Below are 25,388 nucleotides of genomic sequence, written 5' to 3'. Positions count from 1 at the left end.
CAATTCAGTTCTATTCAGAGTCCTGGATAGGTTCATTGGAATATTTTTAGTATTTTTAACAACTGATTTGTGTCATTAAATAATGGCGCTAAAAAAGTATTTATTATTTCCAATTGAATAAATCATAACAAATAAATGAGAATTTGTTTTTTGCTTGGTTTCAAGTGGTGTGTTGAGAAATGTGGACATTTTTCCAACACGCGAGTACGTTTGGGTCACTATCTGGCTCTAAACGGCACAGTTGCGTAACGTCTTTCAGCGAGGGCAGGCTAGCCAAACTAGGACAGTGAGGGGGGGGGGGGGTCGTCGCCACGGAGACAGCATCTAAAGAGCCAGATGCACCTGTGTTAGATCAGACAGTATTTTTTTTTTTTGCGAGGGCGTATTATGAGAAGTGCCAAGACGGGTCTGTAACCTCCTGTTGGCGCTGTAAAAGTGTCGGGTCAGCGTTTCGGAGTAAGCCAAAGGGTCACGGGAGGGAAGCGTGGCAATTTGGACGGGATGTTTGGAGGTCCCGCCAAGGTCACAAAGACTTGGCGGTAAAAAGCGGGTTCCGGTCGGCTAAATGAAGCGGTTCTCAGATCAAAGTGAATTGCTCCGCCTCCGTTTTCAAGAAGGCACTTGCAGCTCGCCTGGCACCTTCTCAGTCACTCACGGACAAATATGTCATGAGAGGCTCGCAAAAATTCAAATGGCACCTTCTCTGGCTTTTCTGCCGATTGGAAAAGCTTTTGGATTGTTTTGCTTTCAATTATTCACTGCTGCGGGCATCATTTCTTCAAAAGATTCTTCGTAATTTACGACGCCGTCGTCGGCGTCGCTCATCTGGCGACGACGCAGCTCGCGAGTTTATTTCCGGAAGGTGCGAGAAACCTGACGCACTTTGCCGAAATAACTGCGCGCTTTCAGTTGCCGCGGCAACCCGGGCCGGCGTGACGCCAACGGCTCGCAAGTCGGGGCGACGGCGCCTTCTCGTCGACGGTCGACTCTCGAAAGGCCCGTTTGGATGCGGAGGTGTCGGCGCGGATGAAAACAAAGGAAGAGGAGGGCCGGCGCTGCTTTGAGGCAGAAGGTTGGCCGCCGTCGCCACGCCGCAAACAGACAACATGAATTACGCGGCCGTGTTCCATTATTTTCAGCTGAGCGGCGGCCAGCGCCACATTAAACAAGCATCTGCGTGCTTTGGCGCGGGACCCCAACCCCCCCCCCCACCGCCTCCCTCGATTACGGTTGGGCGTTGAGCGCATCTCGGCCCGATCAAGGTTGTCGTGCTGCTTTGTGTCGAGTTGGCGCCGCATCACTCAAGCTGCTCTGGTGCCGGACCGGCCTCTCAGCAAATCTCAAGAACAAAAAGACAAACACGCCGCGTCTCTTTGCTGCCGGCCGACTTAAAGCAAGCTCCCGCCGAAGAGATTAGGCCCCGCCCACGTGCTTCGGCCTCCACGAGAACCATTGAAGGTCGCGGTTTTTATATCTTAGCTAGTGCGCTTTTTAAATGCGCTTTGTAACGCAAGCTGCGAACCCGCCCTGAACGATAAGCTGTTGAACCGAGCCAGCTAAGAACACGCTAGCCGGGCGAGCGCGGAGCTCGGCGTCGGGTGTCGTGCGGCGGCGGCAAGCAGGGTCGACCTTTTGTGTTTGTCATATCTCCTCCAGCTCAGGGCGACCGCAATGTGTCCGAGACGCTTTGGCTCACAGGGGACACATCAGACAACCACGAGGGAGTCGGGGGAGGGAAGGGGGGTGGTGACCGTCCCCTAGGACAAGCCTTGTCCTCTCTCACTGTGTCAGCGTCACGCCTTGATGCTTAGAGAACGACGGCGGCCTCCAGCACCACGCACGCACGGACAAGTGACCAGGAATCGCCGTCCTCATTGCAGCCCGATTAAAAAGCGACCACTCGAAGCCTTCACGACCCAAGACGGAGTTGCAGAGGCAGGGTCTACTTTCTAGGACTGACGCAGGTGCTGGTTTATCTGGCCGAGATAACACGAGCTGGTGCCATCATGTGGATTAGGAATGTAAAGCGCGCCATAGTCACACGAGATGGCTTTGATTCATCCAAGCGGGCAGGAAATGAAATAGCGGCGTGGCGAGATTAAAAAGGGGGCACAGGGAGACGCGGCAGCGACTTTCATTTCCACACGCTGACCACGGGCCAAAAGATGCTCGTGACAGAGCTCAAGATTGTTTTGCTCAACGTGGAAGTTGGAGTAGCAAGCCGGGCGGGTGATTAATATGCACGCTAATGGAAGCTGGCCGAGGTGTTTTCCGGATGAAGGTAGCTACGCGGCGAGCGCGCACGTTGCGCATCAATCACAAATGACAGCCCCGCCCCGAGCATCACCCCGACGCGTCACAAAGTGATAATTAGTCGTTTGTGACCCAAGCGGCAAAAGACAAAACGTCAAAAAGCGGCACCGAGACTTGACACTTGCAATTAATTGGATTTGAGACTGGAAGGAAAAAAAAAAAAAATCAAAATACAAATGGACAAAAGATGAGCAAAAATATAACCTAGCTTAGCATTGCTAGCGCTGCCATTCTGTTATGCATTCTCTGTACTTTTTCTGACCACGACTACGCGCGTTTCGAAATGGCCGTGTTGAGAATGCAAATTCGTGAGTGTGGAGTCTAGTTTTTAAATTTGCTTAAGTCGCTTAAAATGATCGATTTTGCGATGGCTTCCTAACTTAATCACGGCGGCCGAGCCGTCCCGCGGCGCTGAATATTACATGGCAAATCAAGGGAACGGCGGCGTACACTTGCAAATCACTCAACGGCGTCTGATTGACCGCCGAGGCCGTGCGATTTTGGCGCAGCTTCGGTCTTGAATATTACACTGCAAATTGGAGCTAAACTAAAACTTTCAAATCAAAAACGGACCCAGTGTGAATGGCTGCGCGACGGCTCCGTGTTGCGTGCGGCAAATGAGATTGCTCGCCTCCGGATCTCGTTAAGGCCGAGCGACAGGACCGGGTCTGCATGTTCAATGAGCCACTCACCGTTTGTTGACTGGGTCGGGCGGGCGGGGTCCTTCCGGTCCGGCTTCACAGAGGCCTTTGCTGAAAGACAAAGGAAAAGCGGTTCAGGATGAAGTCGGCGCAAGGAGGGCGGGGCGCTCGTGTTTTAAATAACACTCGTTGGGCCTGAAGGCAGACGGGCTGGGCTAATTAACGCAATCAATTCCTTCTAATGAGCACGAGCGGAGGTAGTGTCGCCGGGAGAGCGATGTTCAGGGGACGTTCCCGCCACCGTTTGGAGGGTCTGACGGATGAGCTGGTCCGCTTCGAGTTTGGAAAATGAGGAATGACAATACGAGGCGTCGGCTCATCTCGGCATCTGTTGATCAGGAAGGAGCGGACGGGAACAATGGCGGCCGCGCGTTCAACGCCGACCGTAATATCCGGCGTGGTGATATTACACCGGGGAGGGAGGGGCTGGCGTCTTCCCATTGTCTCTTTTGGCGGGTACGAGTTCCTCGCTGCCTTCCAAGTCGACTGGCGAGCCAGGCCCTCTTGTTGGCGCTCCCTACATGTTTGCGCTTCGTGATGAAGCCGCTGCCATACCACGAGAAGCCTGAGCCCGCCGTGTTTACGCAGCAAACATTACGCTGGGCTCATTGCGACAATGGAGTCCGAGCGGGGCCTCCATTATACCCGTCGACTTCACTCCAGACGCGACTTTGTTTTGCGTGTGGGCCCCGCTGTCTGATAAGCAATCGTTGAGGAGTCGGGCGCTTCTCGAAGGCAATTACCGTAAAAGTGACGCCAATTAGAGGCAGACAAATGAGATAAAAACAGATGGTTGAGTCGCTTATGAGCAAAATGAAAGCTTCGGCGGGACGAGCAAGCGGAGCGTATCCAAGACTCTTTACAAAGTAGGTCACGCAAAAACCTGTTTTTTCCCCTGCTAAGCTAGCATAAAAGCCTTCTTAGTATTTCACCGTTCTCTCATCGGGGTATTAGCGGCGAGGCGACATGAATAATTTTGCTCGTTTGGGGCGACGGGAATTAGTCACTATTTTCCATTGTTGTTTTTTTTTTTTGTTTTTTTATTTAGTGGTGGAGCCGAGCCTGCCACTCAACGTTAATCTGACTTGATGTGGAAACGTGTCGTGATCGCCCCCTAAAAATAAATAATTAATCAAATAAATAAATGGGGGGGAGGAAGCATGCTGTGATTACACCATTGTTGTCATTTCACGAAATTAGGTGACATTAAAAGGCAAATAAAAAAGGAGGGAAGAAAAAACATTTGTGCAAATTTTGTGTATGGATGTTGCAATCAATACATGCAAATCAAAAAGTCAACATGTGACTGGGATATTAATCAATTGTGGCTTTTTGTCATGGAAAAGCAAACTTGTAGTTTAGAAATTGCCCCCCCACCCTTTCGGTTTATTGGAGGAGACAAGCATGACTGCGCACGATGCCGCCACGGGGAGGGCGACCCACTTTATGCCTGGCATTCATCAAAAAGCCGCTTTCTTTTCAATGTGGTCCAACTCGCAGGTGTTGGGAAGAAATCGCAGCGAGGAACCGCAAACAGCGTTAAACAACTTGCTGGCAGTCAATTGGGCATCTAAAAATAACTTGAGCCACATGCTGCTTCACCTGCACATCCTTTTTTTTTAATCAAAATGGAACTCTGTGACTGTTCAAAGGACGCGTAGGTTGACATTTAGCAATTTTGTCAATTTTCTCAGTTTCATTCTGGCGTCACACGTAATGAAGTCGTTTTTGCTAATGGCTTGTTTTGAAGACAATTTGCATATTTGTTGGGTGGAAATTAGCCCGCTCACGCTACTAAATGTCAGTCGTGCAACAAAATCTGATTTGCTTTCGGGAAGATGCTAAAAATACGCCGCTAGCTGGTCGGCCCGCGGTCGACGTTTGTGCGTCAGAAGCGGCTCGCCGGCCACCGGTTGGACTCGCTTTAATCGAGTTTGTGTGACGAGCACAAGGCCCCGAGCGCCGGGGCGCATTTGGCTGCAAAGTACACGACAATTCAATTACGCCTGCGCGCAAACCTTATTTGGGAGCGTCTGCTTTCGGCTTCAAGGAGACATACGGCAAACAGACTTTTCAATGTTTACATACAAATTGTCCCTTCTCTGCGAGCTCCGACGTCAGAGTGCTCGTTCTGTTGGCGTGTTTACGTTTCATCAGAAAGAGGCTCAAAAAGTAGGAAAAACAAAAAGATTGCTCGCAAATCGTCAATCTTCGGCTTCAAAAGCTCCATTTCAAAATGGAAACATCAAAGTTAGCCAGGTGGACTTCTTTCTTTCACAGGAGCCCATTGGTTATTCCAGCGAGCGTCACGTTTTGACCTTTCCCGCCTCATTAAAAGAGTCGCCGCCGCCGCCAGGTCATCAAATCTGACAAAAAAGCAGAGCGACATCGTGACGGCTCCAGCCGACATGTCAAGACGACGTCGCTTCCCTTTTTCGGATTTCTCCTTTGATGGCGAGAGGAGAAAAAAAAAGCAGCGAATGAATGAGAGAGCGCGGGCCGGAGGTTAATGGCCGCCAATCAAAGTGGTCCAAGTCTCTGTGATGGAAGCAAGAAGGTGCCTCGCCCGGTGGGTCACATCAACATGGCCGTTATTTCCCCAAACGTTCCGCCTGCCTACTCGCTCATTATCCCAGCTCAGCCGGGAGCTCATTTAAAGAGGAACATTTGCTTCATCGGGTAAGCAGAGCTGCAGCGTTACAAATACGGGGGGGGCTCCTAGACTGGCAGGGTGTCCTCGCAGCAGCCGGCGCTAAGCGTTATGAAGAGCAAAAAAAAAAAAAAAAAAAAGAGCTGAGTGCAATCAGCCTCGGCTCTCCTCAATTGTAATTCAGCCGTGTCCTGCGCCCAACGGCATGCAAATGTAATTTATGCGGCGCCGGCCACCCGGCCGAAACATTTGCATGCGGAAATTAGAGGGCTGAGATGGAAGGAGGGCTTGCTACTGTACCCGCAAGATGGTTTGCATTTTTTTTGAAGCCTCCACGGTCAAGGCGCTCGGGCTGACGAGCTAGCAAGTTAGCGTGTGGTTCCAGTGGTTTCCGACAAACAACAAGGATTTCCTGCAAAGTTTCTTGCGACTATCAATTGACAAATATTAGCTCCGTATCTAATGGAGCGAGATTCTGCAGGCTGGCAAAGTTCTCGTGTCAACAGATCGACTGTGTTCAACTTGACTTTGTTCCACTTGGCTAGCGCATTTGAATGCATTTAGCGCCGCGCCTCGGGCGCCGCTGCATGTCCGTTCCACTTATTTGCTTAAAACGAGACACTCTGCCTAAAATGATATACAAATAACGGATTATAAATAATCATTAGGGATTGTTGCCGGGAGCCGCGTCAGCTATGATGGAGGTCACAAATACAGATGTGCACCCGCGCTGTCACCTTAGAAACGCATTGACGGTTGATTGATATCGCCGATCGAGCGGCCGGCGGGAAAGGTTGACGCCAAGACCGAGCTGTGATCGATGGCGTGACAAATACGGCGGCCGGGCCGGCGAAATTTAGGTCAAAGCCGAGTTAGCGCCGCCGAGCCGAGCCAGAAGTCCGCCGCCGACTCTCCAGATGAGCGCCCGCCTGATTCGAGCGCCCCCCCATTCCCCCGGGGACTGACAACAGCTGGCCGAGACGAGTTTATTACTTACACATTATGCCCGAGCGGCGGCCATGATCATCACGGGAATCCATCATTTCAAAAATGGAAAACAAAGGAACCAAAATCAAGATTTTGGAGCTTCTACACAAGTGCGCTGACAAACAGATGCCAGTTGATAGCTAGTTAGCGTAGCTTACTCCCCCAGGATTTTTCTGAAAGTGACTTATGGTCAAAGGGAGATCTTGGTGAGTGCAAAGGGCAAACGGAGGATGGGTCTTAATCTTTACAGACTCAAAAGAGACCGGCGGCTGGGCCCAGGAATGGCCCGTGTTCACTTTCAGCACCGCCGCCGCCGCCACCGGGTGCCAAATGTTTGCATTGCCTGCTGCCCTTTTTAATTATTAACACGCTTGTTATGCCACCGTTTGCCCACCGCCTGACGCGCAATAAATATTCCATTGAGTTCCTCATCTGCGTGCCAATAAGCGTTTCAATAAACTAGCGGAACGGCTTGCTCGTAAACACGACTTGGCGCTCGACGGCTAAATAAAGCAGTCGAGAGGTTAATATTGCCACGCCGTTTTTTTTTTTTGCCTCCATATCCACTTTAACGGTCTACGAAGAGGGACGGCGCTCGGCGCACGTCTCCCATCGAGGCCGATTAGCCGGACGGCTCGGTACGTTGTGCGAGCCGTCCGCTCGGCTTCTATTAGGCGTGCTTGTTTGGCCCCGGCTTGTGTTTGGAGCACGCCTGCTTGTTGTTCAATACACGCCATTAGCGCTAAGTGAGGCGAATGGATGCAGACACGCTGCGTGCGTGCGCACACGCTGAGCCCAGCCGCGCGCCGTCAAACGTTTGCTTAACATCAACGGGCAAACGCGACTCGGCATGACGTGATTTGTTTAGCGGCTCCGCCGGATCCATACGCTCTGATCACCGGCGATAATGGCCCAAGCCCGTAAACTGGCTCGTGGAAATGAGGCAATTTCACTTATTTGAGACTAATTTGATTTTCTGAAGAATTCCACGCTCACAAAAATATTTCAGAGATGGTAAGAATGATGTTTTGGACAACGAGTGAATTCTAAATTGCCCTGTACTTTTCTCCCTCCTTTGGCAGCTTGTTAAAAAACGAGTTCCTCGTTAGCTCGGAAAAAAGTACTTTTCCTCAGGTCTTATCGTTGCACCTCAAGGTGACCTTGAACCCTGGGAAAATCTATGCCGGGCGTCTGAGTGCCTCAATTCAGCGCGACCGCAGATAACACTTGTACGCCACGCTGCTAAATGGAGAAGATCGATGCGCTCACGTATGGATTCTGGAGGGGAGGGGGGCGTGTCGAGGAGCAGATAAAAAGCCAATCTGAGCCGCGCAGTTGCCGGTGTGCGCTCGCCGCTCGGCTAGCGAATCAAAGTGGATCGCTGTAGTCATACATATAGTCCAAACCGTTTTTCAAAAGTCAACTTGCTAGATGCCAGATGAAAGCTAGTCACTGTAAAAGTCGCTTGGCTATGTCCAATATTAGCTAACAACCGAGCGAGCGAGCGACAATCATCAGAAAACCTTCCATTGTTGCTGGAGATTATCCAAAGTGCTTGGAGCGATTTTTGTGTCGGCGAACCCATCCGGGGACACAATCGGAAATTTGCGAGGTGAAGCGGAACCGCATTGATGTGGGCCGGTCGAGCTCATTAGCGGCGCGGTGAATAGCGGTCGCACCTGACTCGCGTTTCATTTCACTTTTTACGCCTAATGAACATTGGGCGGAACGGGCCCCGGAAAATCACTTGACGGCGGATGAAACCGGGACGGGAGGCTTTTGTTTTGTTTTTTAGCGATTCCACAGTGTGTGCATTTGGCTTTTGTTTGTTGCAGCAGACAGAGTTGTCATGGAAATGCAGCATTTGAAAGGTGCCGATTCATGTGTGCACATTTTGGCCTGTGAAGATGTGGGGAAAGCGAGTGATAGCGTGAAGGTCGTCTCCGTGGGGGGCGGGCGGGGGCACTTGAAAATGCACGCCCTTGAAATTCAGCCCGCCGCGCTGGCGGAAAATGGAAATGTTGACATTTTTCCGGGGGCCGCGGGGTTTTTAGCCTGCGGCTTTGCGAGCCCGTTTGGAATGACGCCGGCGCCGTCCTATTATTCGCCGATTGATAATTGATGGCTACATTCTAATTGTTTCCATAATTGACTCAACATTGTGCGCGCCAGCAGCTTTTGTTCTGCCGCCGAGCAACCGCGACACGTCAGATAAAATGAACACCGAGATGACACCAGACCGGCGATGATGCCTTTTTTTTTTTTTTTTTTTGATCGTGCGTCATGAATCCCTGCACGCTGACATTTTTGATGGCACGGCAGATTTTAGCTTTTCATCCCGACGGCCGAGCTGACTCGATTTATCGGTGTCGGCAATTTGAAGCGAGATGCTGGTGCAAGGGAGTCGGGAAGTATACAGTAAAATACATTTTTTGCATTCACACTTTGTGGCTTCAAAAAAGGCCATAAGATACTTAAAGCGGAAGTCAAACAGCAAAGTGAGCAGCTCCAGAATTTCTTCGACGCTACTGATGGTCATGACGAATGCTGACAAGTGTATTATTATTTTTTTCTTCCCCTCCACAACCAAGTGCACTCAACGCGGCACTCGTCTTTTCGACTTGGCCATGTCAATCTAGCGCGGAGAAGAGGAAGAAGATAAGAAGGCGTGTAAACAGCCGCTTGCTCCGAGCTGACCCCCGAAGTCGAAGATGCCGCGGTGACTGAGTCGCCGTGTTTGCCTGCGACGTGGCGAGTCGAAGAGGGGGCGGGACGCGGCGGATGCCATCATGTTTTTTTTTTACCACCCAAGTTAATCAATCCATGTGGATGACTGAAGGCCATTTACCATTTCCTCGTCAACGGCGGCAAACGGCGTAAGGAGATTGGCGCTTATCAGGCAATCAGCAAAAGCCCCGAGCCGATGCAAAGTCACTCGGCTCGCCTCATTTGCATACGCAATTAGCGTCGGCTTCCGGGGACGCGCTTGATTGACAGCGGCCGCCTCTGATTGGCCCCGCTTTTTCAATCAGCAAAAATCTTCAACAGGCTACACAAATCACGCCAGCACTGTGGGAGCTGCTTGATAAAAAAAAACTATAAGTGTGACTTTTTCCTCTACAATTTCTTTTTTTTTTTTTGGACACAAAAAATAACCTTTTCTCCTAATTTTTTAAAAGAATTCTTTAATCTGACTTTTTCAACAAGATAGATCTTGAGACGCTAACCTTTTTTTGGTCTCTCTTTTCAAGATCATGCGTGTGTGGGAGGGGTGCACGTGATTGACGGGCCGGCTCGTCGCCGCCAACGTTTGAAGATGTTGGCGCCGCGTCGCAGTCAGGCGCGAGGCTGATTAGAAAGTGGAGCGCAATCTCTTCCTGGCGCCGTCAAGGTAACACGCTCATTTAGGAGATAAGAAGCGATGCTGAATTTTGCGTGCTTATCAGCGCGCCGGCTCCTTAGCACAACAGTAAATAAGGCGGCGTGAAAATGGCGAGTTGCGCCCAAGGCCGGGCCGGGCCGAGCCGGGCGCGAGCTGTGAATCTCGAGATGCTTGATATCAAACGCAAGCAGATTACGCCTTATTAGCCCGAGCGCCGCGCTAATAAGTGTTTTGCCGTCAAACTGGGTGGACATGTTTGGGATGAAAACACATCTGGCTGCCCCTAACAAAAAAGAAAACGAGCTGGACAATCCCGACCCGGCTACAGAAAAGGGAGGCGGGGAGGCGGGGAGGCAGCGGCACGGCGTGGCTGGCATGACAACCCACAGCCCGGCGGGAGACTTGGTTGCCATGGCGACAAACAAGGATGTTCACATCGGAGGCAAGTTTGAGCGGCCGGCGGCACGCTGGTGCGATCACAACAGAGTTGACTTTCAGAAGCGGCCGTCTACAGCCATATTCCAGAACGGGTGATATTTTCACGCTTTTGAATGGGTGCGCAGGCCGATCGCTCATCTTCTAATAAACACACACGCCGTCTCAGGATATTAAAGAAATGCGCTGGGGCCACAAGCAATTTCCTCTTAAGGAAGATGCTCAAATGACAGCTGCTACGAAAGCGCCAGCGGCACTACTTATGTGGGAAGCGGGGAATTTCAACAACAGCGCTGGCTTGCGTGGGGGGGTGGACATTTAGAGACATAAATACCTCATCTAGTTTTTTCCTCTTAAATTTCCAATGGTGAAAATGGAACAATTTCATCCATATCAAATATTTGATTCTTGTCAATGTAATCAAGCCAAGTGCATTAATTTCGCCAAGTGAGACATTTCTGCTTGACTGGCAGACAGCTTTGCTCAAATAAATCTTACATTTGGGATATCTGGAAGGTTTTTTTTGCACGGTCGCCGCCCTCCCGTCTCCAAGAACGTCAACACAGGCATAGTCTGGGAGAGGGGAGGGGCGGGGTCAGCGCCGGGCTCCGGACGCTCTTTTGCGTTCGTCACCTGGTAACGCTGGGCCAGTGGGGAGCTTCCTGGTTAATGTATTCCCGAGGCTGGCGGTAAACAGCTGCACCTGGACAGCGTTCCTCCCTCCCTCCTCCTCCTCATCTTCTCTCGGCTCCCCGTCGAGATGTTGCATCATCTCAAGAGGAGCAAGAGGGCGTTCCGGGAGGGAGGCAGGGAGAAGTCATTAAGCGAGTGGACTTTGAAACGCCAAAGTTCACGCGCTTTTGTGCGTAATAGCCGTCGACCCGACTTGGGCACAGGAGGACCACGACTCGCTACGACACCTTCAAAAGTGAAAACTACACTCGAGTCGCTCGTGCGGGCAAAAAGTACAGTAGAATCGACAGAGTATTTCCTGGGAAAAGCACGAAAAAAAAGACAAGAAGACAATTTGATGGGATTGAGGAGATGAAAGCTGCCCTTCCCCTCCTCCCTCCCTCGCCATTCATCCACCCACCCACCCACACAGCAACACCGTGGTTTCCCCTCGCAACCAGAGACGACCGCACGCACACAAAACAACACCGGTCGGGAAAACAAGCCAATGGGGATGGAACCTTCCGCGAGTTCCTGCGCAGAGGGAGGGGGGGAAAAAAAAAGGAGTGGTCGCTGCTCTTACCTGACAGATGGCGGTGAGCGCACCTTCCTTGCGGGGAGGCGGAGGCATCTGGAGTTGGAGAGGCAGCAATGCGCGGAGATGGGACACGAGCGAGAGAGGAAGGGTGGGCGATTCGGAGGCGGAGCTTGGATGATGATCTGTCGCCGGCGACGATGATGACGACACTCGGGGAACGGTTCCTCGGAATCCCTCCAGCATCCCGTGGCAGCGAGCGCTCAGCCGTGATTGGTTGCAGGAGGAGGATGTGAGAGTCCCCTGACCCCTCCCTCACCTGTCATAGAGGACTTGTAAGAACATGTCTGAGAGGCCCAGGCTCATTTCTCCAGAGAAGCAACAGAAAAACCACCTGCAAGGTCGTTGCATCACCATGGTGAGCTGTAAAGCTGCAAAATGGCAACCACACTAAAAAAAATGTCAATCAAAATCGTGTTAGGAGACTTACACTGTACTGGCCAGATGAAGAAGCGACATCAATTACATAATACAGTATACACAATATTCAACATTTTACAACTATTGTACAACGTACAATGATGGCTTGTGACAGCTAACGACTGTATGAAAAAAAAATGTCACAGCGCTCCGAAAGGTCAGGCAGCTCTGTAGCCACAGTGAAATAATCAATCGACTATTTATAGCAACACAACATTTGCAGTCATAACAATGTGCTCGGACGGCAGTTTTGCACTCGGCTTGACGCAAAGGTTAGCAAGAGACGAGCCCGCACAAAAAGTGACCATGACAGCCTATACGTAAAAAAAAAAAAAACATTCGGCATTTGTTATATTTCATGGTATAGGAAAAACGATTTGAAAAAATGAAGCCATCATCACCGTGACATCAAGCCCAATGACACTTTAATTACATTTGGAAAAATAATAAGGCAATCAATCATGAGGGCATCAGGCAAACTTGATTAGCGTAACTTACCTTTGAACAAAGTTCCACGGCGAAAGGAGTGTAAACAAGGATCAAAAGGCATATCTACGTTGATTATTATTTATAATATATGAACTTAAAACGTCAACAAAATAGCAAAAGACGTTAATTGAGTCCACGCTGTACTGTACTACACTCGTACGTCCGCCATTTTGGAATGTTCACATCGGAAATTGGACGCTTGGTGCGCATGCGCACCAACGCTTGTACGGCAAGTCATGGACAAACAACATAACCGCGCATTTTGTATTTTGCATAGGATATTTCAAAAAATAAAAATAGAACAATGTCATGTACAGAAATTTCGTGGGAAATTACTGTTGCCTCTTCTCTCGCCCAACGCCATAGCATAGAAGACTTTTCTGCGAATGCAAATGAGCACTTCACCTCATTTCCCAAGCCTTCTTCATGTCACTTCAACAATAGCAGAAATACAATGCAATTCCCCCTCTAAATAAATCCAATTAACGCTGCCACTGCTCACATTTGCGCACAAATAGAAATGACAGCATATATTTCTTTTTTTTTTTCCTAATCCCCCCAACTGCACCAGTTAATGGCTCCTATTGTCAGACCAAAAAAAGAGTCGAGGAGATCATGAGCACATTTTCTGACTGAACAAGCAAGCGGCGATGCTATCTGGTCTGTGGTGTCAACACGGGCAGTTAGACAAACTAAGGGCCCCGGACCACCGGGGGGCCGTGAGCTGCGTTCTAGAGGGCAGGAAAAAAAAATGTTTTTAACGACTACATGAGGAAGCAGTGTGTCAATGAAGCCAACATAAAAATAACGACACCTCCTAGCTTGGCTTTGGGCCAACTAAAAGCTCGGATCGGATGGTGACATATCGTCACAGAAATCTGATATCGCCCAACGAGCGGCCTTGAGGTGATGTATCGTCACGGTGCCAACAAGAAGCCTCGGGGCAGAACATGACGGGATGCTCCCAACAAGGTCACACAGAGGAGATAGCGACCTGGCGGTTTGTTTTATTTAATCAGCACAGAATTCTGGAGGATTATTGTTGCATCTTTTTTTTTTTAATGCATTTTTTTAACATTCCCATTTTTCAGGAGTCAATTAGCTGAGCACCACAGTCACTCTGAAAGCCTCTCAAGGCCGAATCCTTCCATCTTTTTGTGTGCCACGCAAGGCGCATCACCTTCACTCAGCCTCCTGATGTAGGGTTTATTTTTAGTCGGGCGGGGTCACGTGACACGCAGAGTGCAGCTGGAGGCGAGCGCGGTAACACGCCGTGCGGCTCCAGGTCGCCGACCCACATGTACCTAATGTTATGATGGCAGAGAAAGAATTTTTGGCTACTAATTAGGCGCTGCGGTGATGACCACGTGCGCCACCACCAAACAAAAGCGGCCACATTTAAATAGCCGAAGCTATTTCATCCCATTTAAAGTGAATATTTTTGTTCCACTATCCTCATAAAAATCATAATGGGAAAAAAATTGCAAAAGTGCAATCTTATTTCCTTCATCCACCCGCTGCCGCTGCCAAATAAGTTGGGAGGAGCGAGAGCGCGAGTGTCATTACGCGTCCATCTATGCTCGTTATGCCGCCACTAATGGAGGGGGGGGGGGGGGGGGCATTATGCAGAGCCACCAGGAGAAAAATAGGCTTGACGAGACCACCTCACGCTTTCATGTCTTAATGACACTCGCACCACCAGGCAGAAAAGATGCGGCTGCGTTGGAGTTTGTTATTTTTTAAGGTGCAAATGTTCTTTTTGAAAAATGATTTCTAAATTTGGAATGAATTATTCAATTGACTGTGTATTTCTACTGCACCATTGTTTTCGCCTGTGTGGACGATTTGGGGCGGGTGACCTCCACGTGACGCCGCTTGCGCACGTCTCGTCGGCCATTTTGCGTAGTAGCCTAAGAGCAGCAGACAGATGGTTGCCCGTCTGGGCCCGCCGTGTGTTGACGCGGCGGCATGCTGACTGGGCACGACGACGGCGGCGGGAGGAGGAGGAAGATGGCTGTGGCGTCATGGCAACGGCGGAGTGACCTTCACGGCCGAAGCTCCCCGCTCGGCTCGGACTTTGTGAGTCATCCGCCGGCGCCGCCGTGTTTATGCTCTTCTGTGGAAAAACAAAAGCCACAAGTTAGTGGTGGCGAGGGGGCACCAGAAGAAAAAAAGTCACACTTACCGGAGGCAATTTCATTCCTCGCCACTTTCTTGACTCGCTGGATTATTTGGAGTGGTGGTGTTTCTATTTAGTCGTGTGATTCATCTTTTTGGGATCATTCCCACTTTATTTTCATTGTGGATGGATTATTCCGAGCTCTCTTTCAACTCTGGCCCTTTTATCAGCGGTACCAAAACCCGGGCCCGGATGACAAACGCTCGCGTGCGTGTCAAAAACGTATCGATCGGGGTACGCCGTTGCTGTGGAAACGCGGGGAAGACATCAAAAGGAGGCAATGACTCAAATCCCGCCGGAGCGTCCGGCCGCTCGAGCGTGTCGAGCCGCTAAGAAGCTTTCCGTCTGATTCAGTGTCAATTCTAACGCGAACATTTGGCTCTCCATTTCTCAAAAGGATGAAGCGGAAAACGGCGGCCACCCAAAAACAGGAGAAGAGCGAGTAGACGCTCCGAGCGCCTTCTAATCTGCTCGTTTGACCTCCGATTGGCTCCAGATTGAGGAGATTGGTCGCGGGAGGAAATATGGCCGACCTTGCTCTGTGACAAGATAAAGGCGGCCTATCGCAAGACATCGCCGCTCGCTGCTTTTGGGGTTTTGCCCTGGAAGCTTTTCCAGCGATCTGCTCCAAAGACTGCTGCATGGGAAATTGCATCACGTCGCCATTTTGTCATTACCAGAGATTACATGATGGCGCTTTCAAATCGGATGATTGGCAGGCGGACTCGTCTCACCTCTGAGTGTTTGTGTGTGCGTCGCCGCAACCCGGCCGCCGCCTTGCATTAGCGAGCGAGCGCGCGCGCGCGGCGCTATCATCACATCCAATTAGACGTAATGAACACAAGCGAGGCGACTGAGGGGAGATAATCAAAGTTTTATTAAACGACTGCATCTTCTGTACACGTATACGCATACTGCAATGCTAAACCCTTCTTACAAAAAAAATCTAAAGCATTACAAAAGACAAAGAATCGGCGAGCTCGTTCCCTTGGACGATGCGTTCAAAGCCCCTCGCTTCATTTTATTTCTTCCTCCAAAGCGTAAAAAGTGATACGGCTTTTTTTTAAAGCACATTCCTTATGTGTCCATCTGAATGCTCCTTATATACAAGATGATTTACATTAAATACGCATGGGGTGGAGGAAAGGTGGCAGCTTCTACCTGGTCAGCTGACCCACCACCTTCAGCAGAGTTTTGTTCTCCTGCTTCAGCTGCTCGTTCTCATCTTCAATGTCGTCCAGGTCCTGCCGGGACAACACGGTGACATTTCCCACTTGAATCGAAGCCGTGAACCCGTTTAGGCGGCCAATGAGAGCGGGACTCACCCGGTAAAGCAGGTCCATCTCCTCTTTGAGCTTGTCAATCAGGTCGTCTTTGTCCTGCTGGGCCTTCAGCAGCCTGCTCCTCTCCTGCCGCTCGTGGGCCAGTTCCTGGAAAAAAAAAAAAAAAAAAAAGAAAAGGCTTTGCTCATTCACAATAGCAATTTGTCCTCCCCACTGCAGATGAGTGCTAATCCGCTTCCATGGCAACCAAGAACATAACCACCATATAGATATGGAGACATAAAAGCAAGTCTGGGCTTTGAAGCACCCATAGGGGTTCAATGCGCCGCTCGTTTGGAGAAGTGCCACCCCGACCTGAGCCAAGCTTGATCAAAAGACACTCGAACCATCGAGAAAATGTCATCATCGTCATCCTTGTGTGTGTGTGTGCGGTTCCAGACACTCAATGTTGGTGCACCGTCCCGCCTCCCAGTGTCCTACCTGCTCCAGCTCCTCCAGCCGTTTCTCCAGACTTGCCGGCGTGGTGTCTCTGACGTGGTGGCCGTGGCGATGCCGGCTCTCCTCGTCCATGCTGCTGCAGCTGTGCCCACACACACGTACGCACACAGACACACACACACACACACAATAGGGTGAGCGCACCTGCTGCTTGAATGCCATTCCTTTCATGAAAGGTGTGAATCACAAAGTGGTGAAAGGAACAGGTGAGGGGCGGGGGGGGGGCGTTCAATGAGGCGAGTGTTATCGCCTTTGTCCAAGAGCTTTGCCATGAAGCAATCCTTGGCATATCGGGACGGCCGAGCGAGAGGGGCGGAAGGTTCATTTTATGACCATTGCCTCCAAAGTCAACAATACTGCAAACAAGAGCAGCCGCTCAAAGTGGATCTATTTCCACAGTGAAACAGAGATATTTTTGCTTCCATTCATTGTGCAACTCCTTCTAGTGTGCACACCTTGGCCTCCAGGGGGCAGTATAATAGAGACAAATGCTCCTGTCCATGCCTTTTTGCATTGTTCGTTAGCATTAAGCGAACGTTGACGTCTGACTTTTCATGTTGACATTTGACTAATTACTATGGATTTATTTATGCAATTTGGCTGATTACTATATTGCCCGACGTCAATTTGCCCACGCTCGTTTCTGTCTCGGCCTTGCAATTCTTGCTGCTGCTGCTGTTCACTCTGTCATTTCATCAAATGTCAAAGCAATCTGGACTCCAGTGAACTGGCGCATTTGTCCAGCCCAAACCTTTCCAAGCACATCAATTGCTCCCGGCGCTCCCGGTGAGAGGGTGGGGGTGGGGGGGGGGTGTTCCAGATGGCGCCATGTCAACTGATTCTCAAAGCGGCCATCGGGTAAAAAAAAAGAAATCGACAAAGAAGAAAAAAACAAAAAAACTCTTACCTTTTGGTGCGGCTATTCACAGATCTTGCCAGGTTCTCCTGAAATTAGAAACAAAACATGAGCTGAAGCAGCTTTTGTGAGGCTAACACCATTTGCAAAAACAGTTCCTGAACGGGAACAACGAGGGACAAGCAAGTCATCAAGACGGGCTCAAAAGTGATGAGTGTCCATCAGCGCGGCGGACGCTTCATTCCTCATTCTCGGGGTGACGGCTGCGTCGCATGACGACAAATAAATAGAAACCCGGAGACAAATCTCAGCGCTAGCTCAAAGTGGCACCGATGACTTCTTGATGTGCCTCCGGCGCAGCGGCGCGTCACGCCAGCCGGCCATTTCCGCTGATCGATGAAGGGTCGCTTAAGTATGAGCTCCTCTCGTCAGAAGCCATTTCATATTTGCTGACTTACCGGCGAAAGGCCGCTGGCCGGGTCTGCCGTCATGGCCTCGTTCTGGAAGGTGTTGGCCAGGACCAGCTGCTCCTCCTCCTCCTCCCGCTCGTCTTTATCGGCGCCGTCGTCGTCGTCCAGCTCATCCAAGCTCTGGCGGAAAGAAGATAGAAGAAGAATGAGGACACGGGAGCCATGAGGAGAACTCAGCAGAGCGCCGAAGCAAAGCGGCGGCCCGAGATAACCTGCGCTTCTAATCCTCTTAAGACACCGGAAGTGAGAAGCAGCGGGGAGCTCCGTCCACTTTCCAAACCTTTGAGATCACCAGAATACCACTTTGGAATGGAGTCGGATGGAAAAGATTGGACGCTTCTGAGAATAAACTAATTGTTTGATTTGTGTTAAATGCTTTCAAATTCAAAGAAAAATTTCCGCTTTCCCGCTGCACTAACGGCTGCTAAAAATAGCTTTCTGGCCAATGAAGTCATTTGCGAGGCCTTTCCTGCCAAATGCTTTATCACGTCTCCTCGGGGACGTCTCCGAGCTCCTTCTGGCTCTCACAGCCTCTGAACTTCTCAGTTGGGTCTCAAAGTTGACTTTGGACCAGGCGGCGCCTCCAAAACGCCTCGCAACCATAAAAGGGATCTTTTGGTCAGTGATGTCATCACGTGCGGCTCGAGATGGACGGCAGACAGAAGATGCGGGGTGACACGATCCAGGACCCCCCGACAGCTTCCTGTTTACGACAAGCAGCAGGATTCTTCAAAGCTTCGGCAAAAAAAAAAAATCTTGTTGTTTTTCACGGGCTGTAAATAAAAACAGCCGTCGGCAAGTGTGCGACATGTGCTTTGGACCAGAACGGGCGATTTTAAGACGGCATCGCGTGGCACCACATCTGCTTTGGATAAAGCCAATCTCGTTGTTACATAAGCGTCTGGCTTTTGTTTTGGAGCGCCGACATCCCGTCCATTTATCAGCCAGCGGTTGGAATGTTAGCGTTTGATCCGCTCCGCGTGCGGTAAGCCCAATTCAGGCAAAGAGAAAGCGGATCGGGATGGTTTTCACGTCTTTGTTTTGGGAGCGCAGAGCTGCCCGAGCGGGTCCGGAGGCCCGTGGGCTTGACAGGAAGTGCTCCTGTGTTTTGTCTGACCTCCAATCTTGTTTTCACGTCTTCCTTTCTGCTCCGAGGTCTTTTTTTTTTTTTTTTTTTCCCTAGCTGTCAGCCCGAAGCGGATATTCTCAAAACATTTGGAGTGGATGAGAAGTCGCTGAACCGGTTTGCTTTCGGGGCGAGGAAGGATTTGAAAAGCCGCGGAATGTCATGCAAAGAAATGAGATGATGAAGTGGTAGCAGCAGACAAAAGTGGCAACATCTGGCGGCTAAGCCAGGACCCCCCCCCCCCCCCAGCGAGCGGCCTTGGACTCTCCCGTCCGAACGTGTTTGTGTCACCTCGGCCTGGAGTCAAACGTATTTAACTTGCGCTGTCGCTGACCTTCCTTCTCTTTGGCCCCAAACATTGCAAAACGTTGCGGGGGCAAGCTCGGAACATTTCGCCGGCAACTCTCTCTCTCGCGTGATTGTCGTCTCGGAATCCGCCGAGCGAGGAAGAAAGAGATTTGACGAGCAAAAAAGCCAGAAATGTCGGCTGCCTCGACAGCGTTAAAAAAAGATGAATCACCTCCGGATGGTTTTGAGCGTTCGCGTTGCAAAAGCGCCCCCCCTGCCGAGAGGTTGCGCCGCTTGGCGACGATTATGAAGACACCCGCCGGGCCAGCGACTGATTACGGGGATTGGGAAGACAGCTGTTGAGAAAACAAAACGGGCCCTCAAGGCAGCACTGGCGGCCTCAGGCCACCTGGTGGCGCTGTTAGGCAATAACCAACAAGTTTCATCTATTTTAAGAAGCTAATTTAGAACTTTCAAACAGGAGATGGAAGGTTGACTTTTTGCTCATTCACAGTTGAATCAATCATTGATGAGAAATGAAATGGCAGCAAAAAAATGAGACAATGTCCACATTGGAGCCAGTCAGCCATTTTCCTTGGCTGCTGTCACGTGACTCATTAGTCTCTTGCATGAACGGGAGCTGGCGTGCTAAATTTGGCACTCTCCGAGAGAGTCTGCAACGACGAGGGAAGAGCATTGGCTACGTTTAGCGTAGCGCTGAAATGGAGGAAAGCAGAAACAGGTCGTGACGTGCGTTACAACGAACAGCTAGCCGCCCGACCGGTCGGGCGCTCGCTCGCTCGCTCGGGGCCGCCTTTGCTCGAGGCCGTGTCATGTTGATCACCGGTGACTACGTGGCCGCTTTGAGCACGCTAGCCAAAAAGCCAATGCGGCGTTATTATTCTGATCAAACAAGAGCAAAGTGGCCCCTCCAGACCAGGAATGCACCATCACCCCCTGAAAAATGTGCGGATGGAAAATAAATCTGCTTTCCCTGGAAGCGGCAGTGAACGTATATCATCCGTACGTGGAAGGAGAAGCGCAGAGAGGCTCGCTGGAGGGAAAGGTAATCCTCGTGCGGAGGCCATCCCATTTTCAATATGAGAGGAATGCCGATGAAGTGCCAGTTGATCCCGGCCGGCGAGATTTAATCCAACGGCCCCCCCGCGGGAGCGGCAGATGCTGACACTTGGCTTGAGACGCAAAACAGGTAAAAGGGGGGGTGTTCAATCCAAAATGGCGACGGCGATACTGGCAAAGCAACAAATGAGCCAATCAAGGTGGAAATGAAGAAACACGGCGAGACAAACGGAGCACAGATGTCACCGGCGGCCTCTTTTGACTGCTTCATTTCATTTCCTGCGTGTCTGCTGCACTCCAGCGCTAACAAACAATTAGCTCACATTAGGCCAGATGTGAAATAAGCTCTTTGATTCCATGCCCGGAAATTGAATAAGTGCTGCTTAACGCATCAATCCGCTGTGCCCGTTTCAAACAAGCTCATTAGGTTCATAAAAAGCCAATTAACTGGAGGCCTGTGGGGGGGGGGGGTATCAAACGATGGCATGGAGACGCACTTTGACCCCCGGCCGAGTCGATCATTCACAGCTGCTCGCGTCAACAAACAACCACGCTAGCTTGGAATTAGCCTGGGTTGCTAGCGGAAAGTCCGCAAGCAACAATTTCATCTGAAATGAACCATTCCAGTTCCAAAGTGGGAAGTTGCGCGAGAAGGCGGCGCTTGTCGTCGAGCTCCCGACATTCTTTCAGCTTTTTCCCGAAAGAGGAAGGCAATCGAGCGTAACGCCGCACTTCCTGTTTACACGCAGATGCCGACTCAGCGGCCTTCTCGGAATCTCGCTTAGTGACAGCCACCGTCGGCCGTGCTGATCCCACACGGGGACGGGGAGAAGCGGCGACTCCATTTCCTTCTCCCTTCACGATGGGAATGTTGTGACTCAGCCGCTAACCCGTGCCAAAGCGTAGCAGGGAGAACAATAGGTCACAGGCGATCTGGTAAAACATGTTTGATGCGCAACGAGCAGGAGGCGGGGCCAAACCGACGCACCGAGATTAAGGCTGCGGTGTAAACATCGAAAAGTTATTATTATCAATTTTATTCTCGCTTTCTTGGAAGCTCTTGAGCAGCTGTGTGGAAAACAAAATAAAAAAAAAATAAAAATGAAACGCTCCCGTTTGTTTGGATGGCGAGGCCCGCAGCTTAGCACGTTTCCTCCGCACACTTTCCCTTTTCCGCTTTATTTTGGATTCCTTTTCTGGACGGGCTGCCCGATTTTGAGTGAAGTGGAATTTTCCAAATCTCTTTTGTGTGGCATGCTAACTATGCTAAAATGCTAACACATCACGCACGCTCTTCAAGTGGCCACCTGTGTGGCTCTTTTCCATCTCGTTTGCCGCTGAAAGAATGTGAACCTGAAGATGCGAGGGTCAACCGCGTTTGTTATTCATGAGAAGGCCGGCTACGGAATAATCGTCTGCTTCAGAAGAAAAAGTCGACGTCGGCGACCCCCCCCCCCAGGGCGGCCTGCACGTCGGTCGCAAAGAAAAGCTTGGGATTGAGAGCGAGAGAGAAAGTGAGCGAGCGAGCGAGAGTTTTGTCCTGTAATGGACATCCTTGGAAGAAGCCCAAGCACTCATCAGGCTGTGTGGGAGGAAGACAAAGCCCACGGAGGGAAGGAATGTGCGCTCGGGCGGCAGCGGAAAGGCCAAAGCCCGGCTTAAGAAGACAATCCTGAATTGTAGCGCGCGCCACAACCGCCGAGGCTGCTTGAAAAACATTTGGACACGCTCGGGAGAGAAAAACAAAACAAAAAATAATGGCGGCACTTCAGACGTCGAGCCCCTTTATCCAGTCGTGTCGTAATTGGGCTCTCGGATCTTAATTGGGGGCAATCGTATCGCTTTGAATCCAAATTGGACTCGTATCGGGATTTGGAGAAACGGAGACCGAATCGTATCAATGCGAAGCGCGCCTCGTTGTCAAATGACAGCTGACGAGGAACGAACACGGGCGTCCCGCCATACCGGGCGCCGCCTGTCACACGGTGTTCGGAGCGGATGATTGCGCACTTTCCCTCGCTCGCTCGCTTCCTTCCGGCGGAGCGCTTTTTATCTCGTCTTTGAAGCATCACTCGGGGAAGGGAGCTTTGCATACAAATGAGGCAGCCGGGCCCGATTAACGGCGCCTCGCTCCCTCCTTGGCTGAATGAAGATCAAATGAGTCTTGTTCGAGCGCAGGTGGACGATGGAATCCCGCGCCGCGCGATGGGAGGCCGCTTATGAAAAACGCAATGCACAGCACGTCCACTAGAGGCATCGTCACAAGCACAACAGCCCATAACAGGCATTTAAGGGCATTTTTTTTCTTAAAACGAGTCAATTCAATATTACACAAGGCAGAGAAGTCCCGGTGCTGGTGCCGGTGGCCCAAATGTCGTTAGTCGACTGAGTGAACAGCAACAGAGCTTTTGTGTGCGCGTCACGCACACATCGGCTTCCGTCACGCTGCACCTCCGAGCGCCATGCAAATTTGGGACCTAATGGCGAGCTTCAAATGCTGAAGTCATTCCTTGAAAAGATTAAAAGCAAGTCACCGGTAAGGCTAATGTTTGTGCAGGAAGGTCAATGGAAGGAAAAAAAAAAAAAGTGTGGAATGTCAACATAATTCCACTTGCCAAGTGCAAGCGGCTCCCAAAGGCCTGATGATTACGAGCCGCCTGATTGGAGCTGACTGGCAAAACCAGGAAAGGAATGTCCCACAAGCCTTCCCGCTTCCTCACCGCGTGCCCCCCCGACCCCCTCCCCAACCTGGACACAATGTTCCCTGATAACCACACGGAGGCGGAGAAAAGCGCCGAATGAGGTCATCAATATGCAAATGAGCCGAGTCGGGTGAGACGAGGACACGGGGAGTTGATTTGACGCCCGCCTCGTCGGGTCTGACCGATTCGCGGGTTGGCTGGTATTCCTTCCGGCACTTCATGTTACGTCCCCGCAAAAAAAGCTGATTCAAGTTTTAAATGCGATGACGCGCTTGCTTCCTGGTGAAAGCCTTGGCGGAGGTTACTCAAAGGTGAAAACGAGAAGCGGACATTTTTGGGAGTGTGACTCAGCACCTTGTTGACACTCCACACACACACACAGACACACAAAATGGTGACCGAGAGCATCCTGTAAAATAAATGTTTTGAGCAATATTAGCTGCAAGTTTTAGCAAGATGCTAACAAGGCGTTAACAGCAACACACCCTTCTGCACGCTAATTAACGCATTCTTTGGCCCCAATTACAATTCATACAAACGTCACACGCAGCAAGGAAACTATGTAGAAGATTTTTTTCTTTTTTTTTTTTTACAAGGTAAAGGCGGGTACCTACACTATGTCAACTTGACAACTTTCACTATTGGTGTCCTGATGACATAAGATAAGGAGTCAACCGATAAGGCGGGTTTTGCCAGACTCAACAGATACTTTCCAACAGAAGCAATTACGCAAGACTTCACATTTTGGCCATAAAATACGGTGAAGCCTCGTCAAAGCTGGAGCTTAAAAGCAGCGTTTTTAGATATACAACATAATTTTGCCTTTATAATTGTATGTTTTTGTAAATGTTAAAAAATCGTTATCATAAAAGTATTCCCTGAATTTATTTTTGGTGCTTTTCCTATTTTTTTCTTCCTTCTCCCTCCTTGGCCAACATCTGCGGGCTGCTTTCATTCCTCCAAACAACGGTAACAGATTAGCGCGGACACATGTATGGCAGGAATTTGGTGGGGGGGGGAACAACAGCTCCTTCTGGCCACAATTATTTATGGAGCCACAACACAAACGCTGGCAAGGAACACGTCTACGCAAGAGCTCGCAAATATTACCAGGAAAAGTAAAATCAATGCCAAACTTAACAATACAGCACAAAAATGCCTTATCGGGATTTAGAAACATTTTTTTAAAAGATGTGTTTTCAATTACTGTGACATAGGTATTTACTGGGCATGTCAATAAAATACCGTTTGTGTCTCCGCTGATTGAAAATACACTTTTCAAAACATTGTATTCAGGTAGTTTTGTATAATAAATACATAATATAACAAAGGGAGTCATTTTGTCAGGTGTTTGACATCCAAATGTCGGTTCAACTGACCTCATTGGACGGCATGCTGACGACACCTGTTGACCTCCTCTTCTCCCTCAGCTTCCGCTTCTCGATCTGCCCTTTGCCCTTCCTGGCGCTGGGCCCGCTGCTTTTCTTCTCCTTGCTCTTCCCAGGCGACGGGCTTTCCCCGTCCCGCTCGCCGCCGTCCGACGTGCAACCATCCGGCGAGTCGCCCTTCGGGATGCCCGAGGAGCCGCCGCCACCTCCGCTACTGCTGCCAGCCCCGGAGGCGGCTGCAATGTCCCCGAGCATTTTGGCTCTCATCTTCTCCCGTTTCGCCTTCCACTCCTCCAGGAAGTCGGTAGGGGCGCTCGACTTGAAGCCGCCGGTTGCCATGCTAGCTTTTACTGGCTCGTCTTCGTCACTTTCAACAAGTTTTGACAACTTTCTACTCCCCTAAACTAGTCGCCGCATTCCTCGAGCGAGTATCCCGAGAGCTGGTGGCATGCAGAGCGGAAGGAAGGAAGAAAAAAAAGCCTTATTTGAGTTGTAAACGCATTAAAAAGTAATGAAAGTGAACTTTTTGCAAATATTTAGACGACCTCGCTGGCGACTCACCTGCAGGTGTCAGGTTGTTGACTTCCTCAAAGTCGCACACCGGATCTTCCGACCAGGTGTGCCTGACGAGTGCTCGCCTCGGCTGACTGCTGTAAGTGACTTAGTGGCGCTGTTGGAGCCGCCGCAGCTCCCTCTGCCCTCCGGAGCGGCGGCCCGAGTCCGGAAATGACCGATGATTCCCGAGTGGAGCCGAAGTGCGCTTGGGAAAGAAACAGCGCAAGACACGCTCGAATGTGACATTTAAGAACTAATAAAGCAGTGGGAAATATGGTGATTGTTTTTACATGAACGTTTGCCATAGATGAAGTGCTTG

General features: G+C 50.5%; 2 protein-coding genes across 4 annotated transcripts in view; both read right to left on the bottom strand.

The window, feature by feature from the left end:
• The window catches only part of syt1a (synaptotagmin Ia), a 37,597-nt gene extending 24,754 nt beyond the window's left edge, over window positions 1-12,843 (bottom strand). Inside the window, exons 1-4 of one of the 3 annotated variants that reach the window (XM_088367601.1) lie at window positions 12,654-12,843; window positions 12,070-12,125; window positions 11,724-11,994; window positions 3,006-3,065 (exon numbers count right to left, since the gene is read on the bottom strand). The gene's annotated coding sequence lies outside the window, so the exon portion shown is untranslated. The remainder of the gene's footprint in view (window positions 1-3,005; window positions 3,066-11,723; window positions 11,995-12,069; window positions 12,126-12,653) is intronic. The other 2 variants (XM_088367598.1, XM_088367599.1) reach the window with 2 other exon arrangements.
• Window positions 12,844-15,677: 2,834 nt separating this feature from the next.
• pawr (PRKC, apoptosis, WT1, regulator) lies at window positions 15,678-25,245 on the bottom strand. The gene is made up of 7 exons (XM_088367602.1): window positions 25,076-25,245; window positions 24,506-24,954; window positions 17,919-18,050; window positions 17,512-17,549; window positions 16,587-16,686; window positions 16,149-16,253; window positions 15,678-16,067 (listed from the first exon to the last, which is right to left on the bottom strand). Exons 2-7 carry the CDS (start codon window positions 24,851-24,853, stop codon window positions 15,981-15,983), a joined length of 810 nt encoding a protein of 269 aa, XP_088223728.1. The 5' UTR covers window positions 24,854-24,954; window positions 25,076-25,245; the 3' UTR covers window positions 15,678-15,980.
• Between the last annotated feature and the right edge of the window lie 143 nt (window positions 25,246-25,388).

This window comes from Syngnathus floridae, chromosome 22 (genome assembly GCF_059516105.1).
Source record: "Syngnathus floridae isolate MCC-2025c chromosome 22, RoL_Sflo_1.0, whole genome shotgun sequence".
Lineage (NCBI taxonomy): Eukaryota > Metazoa > Chordata > Actinopteri > Syngnathiformes > Syngnathidae > Syngnathus > Syngnathus floridae.
This window is presented reverse-complemented; position numbering and strand designations above follow the sequence as displayed.

Bases quoted from the DNA above. Each gene is read 5' to 3' on its own strand.
- pawr (XM_088367602.1), bottom strand. From the start codon at position 24,853: ATGGCAACCGGCGGCTTCAAGTCGAGCGCCCCTACCGACTTCCTGGAG. The intron at 16,687-17,511 runs GTAAGAGTTTTT...GTGTGGGCACAG, and splicing joins GTGAATAGCCGCACCAAAAG to CTGCAGCAGCATGGACGAGG. The intron at 16,068-16,148 runs GTGAGTCCCGCT...TTGTCCCGGCAG, and splicing joins AGATGGACCTGCTTTACCGG to GACCTGGACGACATTGAAGA.